The 10,175-nt window shown below is 50.0% G+C and overlaps 1 protein-coding gene across 7 annotated transcripts in view; it reads right to left on the reverse strand.

The window, feature by feature from the left end:
• The window catches only part of RNF220 (ring finger protein 220), a 224,270-nt gene extending 215,130 nt beyond the window's left edge, over positions 1 to 9,140 (reverse strand). For 2 of the 7 annotated variants that reach the window (XM_057425911.1, XM_057425908.1), the window contains exons 1-2: positions 8,972 to 9,137; positions 1,781 to 2,521 (exon numbers count right to left, since the gene is read on the reverse strand). In XM_057425911.1, coding sequence (XP_057281894.1) covers positions 1,781 to 2,405 — 625 coding nt within the window. In that variant the 5' untranslated portion in view covers positions 2,406 to 2,521; positions 8,972 to 9,137. Of the gene's footprint in view, positions 1 to 1,780; positions 2,522 to 7,939; positions 8,263 to 8,971 lie in introns of those variants that run through there. The other 5 variants (XM_057425910.1, XM_057425904.1, XM_057425907.1 and 2 more) reach the window with 5 other exon arrangements.
• Between the last annotated feature and the right edge of the window lie 1,035 nt (positions 9,141 to 10,175).

Consider the following 10,175-nt stretch of genomic DNA (forward strand, 5'->3'; position numbering starts at 1 on the left):
CATCTGCAGCTGCGCTCCATGTGGTCTAATTCATTTAACAGATTTACTTCTTTAAATGGGGTATCTGACAGGATTTTGCTAGCAAGATCCATAGCAGCTGATGCGCTCTAAATTAATTTAGCTAGTGGACCCACTCCTCCACCGCTATCTCCCAGAGTATTCTTTCAAGCAGGCTTCATTTCCACAGCCAGGTTATATCGATAAGGGAAAGAGCATCGACAAAGATGTCTCTAAGCCTTGCCATCTCACCTGCCTCCCCCCAGGATAATTATATTGCCAGCTTATACACACACACATCCACACGTGCTCCCACCTACAGCCAAGTCCCTATGGACCCAAAAGGAGGGAGAGGGGATGCTGAACAATGAAAGAAGCTTACGGCACAAAAAGTAGCACAGCCAGGGGTGGATCAGAAGGAGAGCGGGGAAAGATAACAGTTCGCATTCATAGTGCAAGGAATACACAGCTTCTGCCTTCAGTGGGAATCGTCTTACCCTCACAAATGCTGACATAAAAGACAAGCAGCATATTTCAAAACCAAAGAGCGATGGATTTACAAGGCAGGTTGATTTTATGATGACTTTTATTGAAAAGGTACGCTGGGTTTAGGCAGATGCCTTTTAGCGCCGGTAAGTTAGCACAGTGCCTAATTCAAGGAGACAGCCTGAGGAAGCAGCGCCGACAGGGGAGAGAGAGCCACAATGTCTCTATTACTCTCTTCGGCATCATAAAGGGGAGAAGAAAAATCACGTCTGAAAGGGAGAGGAAGGAACAGTGCAGCAGGTTTTTGCTGGGGAAAAAATAGTAATAATAATAACAATAATAATAAAATTGTTTTCTAGATAGAAAACTCAACAGAACAAAGGAGCCCATGTGAAAAGCAAACCACTTGCTTCTCGGTCTACATGTCTGGGTTTACAGGAAAACTCTAATCATAAGTCAGTGCTCTTCTTCAGGGTACCACGCTCCACTGCCCCTAGACCACTCCCCGTCATGGGTCACCTCCCAGCACAGCAAATCTGGAAGCCTGTCCTTCCTGAAGGACAGCTCTGCCCCCCCTGCATAGGCAACAGCACAAGGGACAAGGTGATGGGGAGTTACAGTTGTGAACATGCAGACTGATTTCCTTCAGTCCAACCACCGTGCGAAAGAGCACATCACCTTTCAACAAGCACCAAAGGAGGAAACACTCCGAGAAAGCACATGGTGCCGCAGCTTACTGAATTGTAAGGATGGATCCAGGTTTATGTCTCGAAGAGGGAGCTTGGCAGCCAGAAATACTCTTACGATAACCAGAGGAAAAGGTACTTTTATCTTAACCTGAGGCACAAATCCTGAAGGTGATGCATTTGCTGTAAAGAATGGTGTGCATGAAGAAAAGGTCAGAAAGAAATACCTGAGGAAGCAAGGGGTACATGTTTCCTGCAAGCTCTGGGAAAGTTTCTGGCTACACACTCCAGCTGCATCCCTGTTTACACACATGTATGTACCAGCATCTATAGCCTCACACTCGGGGCTCGGACAGCTTTCTGCACGGTCAACATTGCCTCTCCAGCTGTGTGCTGGAAGACGAGTTTCCTTCAAGAGCACCTCACCTTAAAATCTACCAATGTCCATTTACAACAGACAAGGCAACACCGTGTGGCTGAGCTTGGCAGGCAGGAAAGGCTGGTTTTCCTCTGCCTTCAGCAAGAACCACAGCACTGCGGGACAATCACCTGTTGAGTATCTCAACAAGGTGCAACTAAAGAAGAACCAACAAGTCAATGGAGGTACTTACATCTGTCACTTCGGTCTTCGGGACTGGATGAGGTCTCCCGGTCAGAAATGAGGCCAGAAACGGCAAAGATCTTCTTCCCCGTATCATCAACTTTGAGGGAGCCGGGGGAGCTGGAGGGGAGCTGCGTGCCAAACTCATACTCCTTCCCATCGGTGTCGGAGAAGCGCAGATGGGGTGAGTCAGTGTCATGGCAGTTCTTCAGGCGCTTGGCCGGTGTAAAAGCTGACTGATAGCTCTCCCGGTCCTCAGTAGATGCAAAGGGGCGGAAAGCCCCAACACCGCTGTGGTTCAACATACTGATCGGGGTGCAGTCCAGGTTAGGGGGTGCGAACTGGGGGTGGAGGTGAAGCAAGGACGGAGGAAAGTCACGGTTTGCAAACGCTCCCGGCACCCCGCCTTGCCGGTGATACATGGAGGCAAAAGTATATGAGCCATTGGTAAAGGGAATGTGCACGTCCTTATCTGCTGACACGGGGACCCCAAAAGGCCTCGGCTGCTGGCAGGGAATGGAAGCATCACGGCTGGCTTCAGCAGTGGAGGCGAGAACCATCAGCGCCGGGGAGGCCAGTGGGTTGGGGAGATAGGGTGAGTTCTCCATCTTGAACGCGGCCCGGTGTAAGTCCATCGGAGTCTCTTTTGTCAGCAGGATTACAAGCGGAACAATCTTCCCTGGAAGGAAAGCAAAGCGATGCCTGGGAATGGAGCGAGGAAAATTACTGGAGCATCATCGCCCTCCGAACACTGCAAGGAAACAGAAGAGAAAGGAAAACACAATCGGTTAGGCTTCTGCACTCCCCTCTCTGGGATGCTCCAGCAGCCGGGTGGCCACATGTGTTACAACCCACTGGCCGGAGACGCACCACTGTTCTCATTCAAGAAAATCAATAGACAACTTCACACACTACTGGAATCAGCTCTGGCCCTCCAGGTTAAAGGGTATCATCCAGTGCAGATGAATGAAAGGCACAACCAACCATAATAACATACAGATTTAATAACCCACTAATAAACAAGGTTCAGTCTAAAATTAAGATAGTAACTCCAAATTATAATTGTAATTTTATATGGCAAAGGAGGCATGTACATATAATAAACTTCAGAAAGCCCACACATGCACACACTACTATTTGCTTCGGGGGGTGTGTGTGTAACCACCATAAAAATATCTGTTGCACATAGTTACCCACATGAGCCAGCGTAAGTAGTTATACTGTACACGATGTCTAAGACACATGTATTTTCTCTCATTCTCACAGTATATATGGGCAGGTAGGTACTTGCACACACACAGTACTTGATATCATTATGTGTATATATATATATATATATGCACACTGTTGGAATGTAGGAATGTGATTGCATATGAGTGCATGTGTGTAATACACAAGCACCCACATGCGCATATGTGGTCCCTGCTAGCCAAAGGAGAAGAGACATCCCCAGTAAAATGCCTGGCAACTCTGACAGTATTTGAAATCATAATGGGTGCTTCTGCCATCTGATCTCTGCAAGCATCTCCCTTTCGGGTCGGGGACAAGAGAGAATGGATCAGTAATTTTACTTCCTAATGCACTCACTCTTAAGTAGATTTGTAAACTGCCCTGGATGCGCCATTAACATTTAGAGGAAAATGTTAACAAAATTTCTGCCTTGCATCTTGCTGAGCCTCCCGGGTTGGCTGCAGCCACCCAGCCAGCCACCACCCCCTCCCAGGGTGAGAGAAGGGAAAATGCTCCTTTCTGTGTCTCCCCCAGTTCGCTCCGGCTTTTTGTGTTGTTATTTTCTCCCCCAATCAATCTCATGTCTTTTCTTTTAAGCTTCCGCCGCCTGCCATTCAGGCCCCACAGCCCAGCTTAAAATACAAGGACTATAACTTTGAAACAATATACTAGCCGCTGGAGCTCAAAGGGCCAGAAAAATCATATAATAATAAAAAGCTGTTGCAAATTGTGCCTCTTAAATCCAGAGGGTCAAACATCTCAAATAAAACTTAGTGAAAGAGTGTCTCCCTAATGGAGTGCCTTTTGTACTCCATGAATGAGGGAGCCTAGGTTAACAAAGTGTATGAAATCCAGTCTGTGGCTTTAATGCAGTTCAGTGATAACATTTCCTCTCTCCCATCCTATACCCAGCCACTCCACCGACTGTTATTAATTGTGAAGATGAGTGGACATCATCTCTCCGCTTCCTCATTTGGCACCCATCCCTACAGACATCATTGCTAAATTACCAGATTATGTATCTCGCATTAACGGATTTGCTCTCTTCCAAATTTTAAATAACTTTCCCGTCGAGTTCTTGCCACGGGGAATGAGGGGGGAGAGGGAGAGAGAGGGATGCCAAGGGCATCCTGGTCAGTGCTGCAGTCCTGGGCACACTCGCTCAGCTGCTTCACGCCAGGCTGATCAAAAACTGGAGGTCAGGAAACTGCAGCCACTGGCAAACCTGGGTGGCTGGGGGCTTACACAGCCATGTAAATACATACATACACACTCAAGATTATATGTCCAAAGAGATGCATGTGGATAAGCCACCAGTCTCAGAAATAAACAGTCATTAGCATGGAAGTCCAACAGAGCAATCATGGGAAAACATGGATTTCCAGCGGAAAAAAAAAACAACAAAACGACCAAAACCCAGCAACCACCTCTGCCTCCTTTTCTATTTTTACTTGTGCTATCACCCCATTACGTTAAACGTATTTCATAAATTAGTAATCTGGCCCCGCAACACTTGACACTCCTGTAGGATACTGTGAATCACTACAGCCGCTTATTCGTTTGCAAACTTCATTACACCAGGAATAAATCAACACATTACAATATCTCAGCCGGCCAAATTTGATTTTTTTTCAGCTCCCACTTCCTTTTTCGTTCTCCCCCGCTCCCAGCACCTCCCCAACCCCCAGCAACAGGGACAGATTAGACTGCAGCAGGCCAGTCATTATGAAAATCTATCGTTAATACACTCCCAATGTCAAAATGTCATAGATTCAAATACAGAACCCCAAAATAAGAAAACTGACTGACCTCCTTAATTAAAAAAATATGGATTGCGGGGTAATCAGCTGGAGGGAACATTTGGGGGCCGGGAAGGCGGTGGGCACAGGTGGAGGGAGGCACTGCTACTTTTCTGCCTCTATGCTGATTTTTTTTAATTTAGCACCTCGCGCAAATCCAGATTAAAATAACTCCAGCTATTGATCCGGGCAGTGGAATTGACATTAATTTTAGTTCACTTCTCACTTTGCAAAGGGATCAATAGGAAGTAATAACAGCTGACATCCCCGCTGAAAGGAGGAGAAAAGACGGGCTGGAGACAGAAATCGAAAAGCAACCAAATAAATCAGCAGCTACTTTTCCACAGCATCAGACAAACTCCAAACAGATTGCAAAAAGTCTTTGTTGAATTAACTAAACAAGGAGTAGAGGGAAGGGGGGTGGAGATCAATCGAGGAAGGTGCATAAACTGTCTACCAAGTACGAAGGTTAGACGGACAGGCTGCAAACAAACTCTGATTTTTTTATTACTATTGTTTTTTTTTTCACGGCTCCCAATTTGTATAGTTATTGGGTTTCAGAGCTACCCTGTTTAAGGTGTACACAAATTACCTGTGTAATCGTGTGTGTTGCTAAGAACAAGGCTCAACACGCCACAACCAAGACAAATTGAATCAACAGCCTTTAGCGCTGAACCACGAGGGGGAAAAAATATCTCTCACTAAGGAACAAGTTGTAATCAGTTATCACTGGCTCAGTTGTGGCTCCTCTGCTTACGACGGTCGCAGCACTGGGCTGAATTAGTTAAGAGGAAAGTCTGACAAAAGTAGGAGAAGCCATGAGGGAGCTGGATTTAGGAGGCATCACAAGCACGCCGTAAGTGGAGAAAACAGCAGTGACCACTGGTTAGAAGCGTAAAACCCACTCGTTAATCAGCCAGCAAAGAAACAGGCACCCAGGCAAAACACATGCACACCCCAGACGCCGCCACCAGATCTGCAAAGCTCTTACTAAAACCTTACTCAGAGTTCCTATTACTAAATCACCTCTCTGCTATCGATTAAAATAAATAAAATGCACCACTCTGGTTTCTACAACAGGTTGCATTTTTGCGGTCTCTCAACCATTTCCAAATGCCAGAGATTAAAATAATGGGGCAAATTAACATTTTTTTTTTCACCCTCCAGAAACAAAGTTTTCTTGGGGTTCAAAAAATAAATTAAAAAAAAAAATTAACGAGCTATAGCAAAAAAAAAAAAAAAAATCCAACACCAAAACAATAGGAAATCCAGGAAAATTGGTGATGCATGTAAATTAGGAAAGATCCAGGAAAAAAAATCACAATATCCATTTACATTAAAAACTTCTTTTCCCCATAAATGTCAAGTAGGAATTTAGAAATATGCTCTGCGCAGAAAAGCCAAAGATTATAAAACAAAATAATGCCAGCTGTTTGGGGATTTAAGTGCTCAAATGGATTATATATTTGAACCAAACTGGATTTCCTTATAATAAATAAAACAAATGCAAGCTCGAAAGCCAACAAAGGAGAGCTCTCATCACCGGATTAAGATACAAAGGAAAAACAGTTAATTTTTGTTATTATTTTCCCTTCCCCCCCCACACCCCAACGTGCGAAATACGCCAAGTGCAGCCGCACACCCGGGCAGCCGCTGTGAAAACCGGTGTAAGGGGAAATGAACAAAACAAAACACTACATAGGAGAGCGGGGAGCGGAGGAGCCGGCGGCGGGGACGGCCGGAGCTCCGGCCCCGGGCAGGGCAGCCCGGCCTCTGTCCCCTCGTCCCGCTCTGCGCTCCCGCTGCTGTTTTGCTATAAACTTCCTCAAATGTATATATGTATAAATATATAATTTTAAGAATTAAAAAGGGGATGAAAAAAAGCCCCCGGCGGAGAGGGAGAGGCGGTGTCGGGCTGAAGGGGGGGAAGCGCGGGGGGGGGGGGGGGGGGTGGGAATAGGGTGAAAAAAAAAAGGGAGAGAAGAAAAAATAATGCCCTACCGGATAGGGGATTATAAAATACGCCGGTACCGGAGCTACCGGCCGCCGCGCCCCGGCCGCGCTGCCAACTTGGCGAAACCCGAATGAAAATAGCGGGCGGTGTCGCCCCGAGGGAAGCCCCGCTCCGGCGGGCACCGGCACGGGGCTCCGGAACCGGGCAGCGGCCCCTCCGGCAGCGCCCGCCTCGGCCAACCGGGCTGGCACCTTCGCCTCCTGCCGCTGGTCCTTCTCCCCCCGCCCGGGTCGGGTAGGGTCGGGTCGGGTCGGGGGGTGTTCAATAAACCCCAATAAAACACAAGCAGAAGGGGTGAGCCCCGGTTGGAGCCCACCGCGGCCGCCAAGCCCCGCCGCTCCGCTGTGCCCAACAGTAAATTAAACAGGTGTCTGGCGGGGCCGGGGCGGGGGGCACGGCTCGGTACGGCCCTGCCCCGGGCTCGGCTCAGCCCGGAGAAGCCCCGCTTCCCGCCGGGGCTGCTCGTCTCTTGCCGCCTCTGGAATTGTTCGCTCCCGGGAAGGGAGGCGGGAGGGGGGTCCTGGGTCCGGTCCGGTCCGTAAAGCCCGGGAAGCGCTTTCCCCCTTACCCACCCCCCCACACACACACACACTTTTCCTCCTCCTTAAACCCCCAAGTCACAAAGATCATCAAACGCAAAGATGACCAAAGTTGTTTGGATTTATTGCAACAATCACTTACCATACACATTTCCTGTGTGGAAGGATAAGCATTCAATACAACTCTTTAAGTAGACAGTTCCTAATGATTTCATTGTGGTCAACCAGATGGTTTTTATGTATTTAGATCTGAAGGTGAAGAATTATTTTCCATGCTTCCAACCTATTTACAGACTTCCCTGGTCTAGAGCTGGGGTTGCTGGTTAAAAGAAAGAAAATCCTGCGATTTCTCGATCGCATCGCTGGATGATCCAGAAAGTTTTCTAAAGGACCTAAAGCGAAAACAAGGATAATTCCTTTCACCTCTTCTGGCTTCCCAAGCTACGCCATTCACATGTGGAGTAATTTTAGCTCATTCGTTGAATAACGCTGACAATTTAAACCTCCTCTCTACCTTTTGTTTTATCTGCAATAATAAAACCAGAACGACACCGCGTGCGAGAGAGATCCAGGCGGCCGGTTCCTACCTGAAAGCAGTCGGGGGCAAGGGCGGCAATCTTTTGGGGATGAAGGACCCGAGGAGGGGCGAGGATGTTGGCCAAACTTCAGCCTCGGCCAAAATTAAGCTAAAGCGGCGGCTTTACCAACGTGAGTTTCGAAATAAAAACTCATTCGGTCTTCGAGCAGGGATCGCGCATTTTTGGTACGGCTTAAAACTAAAGTTCACACGGGGACTGCGCGCTTGCAAAAATGAAAGCTTCGGAGTAAATGAAATTACCGGTTGTTCGGGGGTTCCTGAGCAAACAGAAACCCTGGAAGGGGTTTTCCTTTTTCAGAGACTCTGTTTGAAAAATAAAAGCCTTATTTGGGGTATTTGCAAGGAAAAAAAAAATAGGGGAAAAAAAGGAAAACACGAGCAAGGCGCCGAGCCGGCCGGTGGGTTTGTGGATCCGCTTATTTCCTTCGGAAAAATAGAAAAGTTTTTGTTTCGTAGCCGCTGGGAAATGGAACTGTCGCTGCCCAGAGCGACCGTGGAGAGAGCGAGGTCCTGGGCGCCGCGGGGGGAAGCGAGGAAATAACTCCCCGGCTTGCCCCGCCGGGAAAATAAGCTCGGGGGGGGGGGGGGGGGGGGGGGGGGTATGGAAAAGGAGTTAAAGAAATAGTGTCTGTTTCGGAGCGAGGGCTGTGCGCCGGGCCCTGGGTCCGGCCGGGCCCCCCGGCACCTGATCCCTGGTGGCGACCGGTCCCCCCGGAAAGCCACCGTGAGGCTGGGGGGAGGGATCGGGGCAGCTCGGGGCTCGCCGAGGGTCCGGGGGGGGCCCTTTATGTGCCTTTCCCCTCGGCATCACCATGCCGATCCGCACCCACCCGGCCCTCCCCGCGGCCGGCGCGGCTCCCCGCCGCCGCTGTCTCGCTGCCCGGCTTCCCCGGGGCTGGGCAGCGGGAAAGGGCGCTGGGGGCTGTGGTGGAGGTAGGAGGGAGGGAAGGGAAAGGAGGGGGGAGAAACTTGCCCTGCAAAGTTTGCGTGTGTCCGGGCGGCCCCGGTGGCCGGTACTCACGGTGCGGCTGCCGGCGGGCGCTGCGCGGAGCTGGCGGCGTGCGGGGAGCTGGGGAGTCCCGGGCGTGCTGGCCCCGCTGCGCGCCCGCGGTTCGCATGTAGCAGAGCGGGAGACGCCGGGGGTGCGAGGGAAGGAGCAGTGCTGCCTCTCAGTGCCGGCTCTCATCAGTGAATGAGCCTCCACTCTCCGAGGGACTCCTGTCTGCACACACACACACACGCACACACATACACACGCACACACACACTCGCACACGGAGCCAGGCTGAGCAGTGCATACATTAGGGCACTCGGGCAGTATGGGAAATGCAGTCCAGGACCGCGGACCGGGCGCACACCCTACGGCCGGCCACCAGGCACAGCCCTGGAGTTGTCCAAATGGGGCGTCGGGGGGCTGCTGTCCTCCCAGGGACGCCGCTTCCCCCCCAGCCCCACCGTACCACCCTTAGTTCCTGCCACTGGTCACATTTTCCACTGCGCAGCTCCCTCCTGAATTGAAGCAGGGTCCCTCGGGTGGCAGAACCCCCCCCGGGGCACCCCTGCACCCCTCCAGTCTCGGGCCAGCCGGTACCTGCGGGATGTTCATGCAGCCTTTCCCAGGCACCCCGCTGCGTCTGCTGGCACTTGTACCAGGGTACCCAGGGATGGGCAGACCTAAGACCGTCCCCAGATTCACCTTGGACCATGGCAGCAAAGCCGTAGAGCAAATTAGGGAATTCACCCTCTCAGTGTTTCCCCAGCTGCAGCACGCACAGCACGCACATTGCTATTTTAATGTTTCCTGGATTCATGTCACAGCCCTGCGCAAACCCACCCGCACACACACACCACCTCGGCCACAGCCAACTGCCCTGTCAGCCATGGGACTGTCCTGAGCAAAAACTGCCCATTGTAGGGAATGGAAGAGCCAGTTTTAGATGAGGGCTCAGATGAAACACTTGTCTCATTGTTTCTTGTAAAATACACCAGGGATTGATTCGAGAGACTGATTTATTCCACCCAGGAGGGAAGTGTTTTGGTTTGTTTTGCTTCTTCAACTGCTAAATAATTTCAGGTTGTTCTTTAAAACAGAGGATGGGCAGCATTTCTTGGCTTTTATCTAACTCTGCACTGGTATTCGCAAAATAGGACCATGCAGTACAACACACACTGACAGAAGTCCTTTCCATCAGCATCATCAACCACTTAGGCTACATCCTATATGT

The sequence above is a fragment of the Pezoporus wallicus genome, unplaced genomic scaffold, assembly GCF_028554395.1.
Source record: "Pezoporus wallicus isolate ANWC-B61680 ecotype Strahan unplaced genomic scaffold, APGP_CSIRO_Pwel_v1 contig_13480, whole genome shotgun sequence".
NCBI lineage: Eukaryota > Metazoa > Chordata > Aves > Psittaciformes > Psittacidae > Pezoporus > Pezoporus wallicus.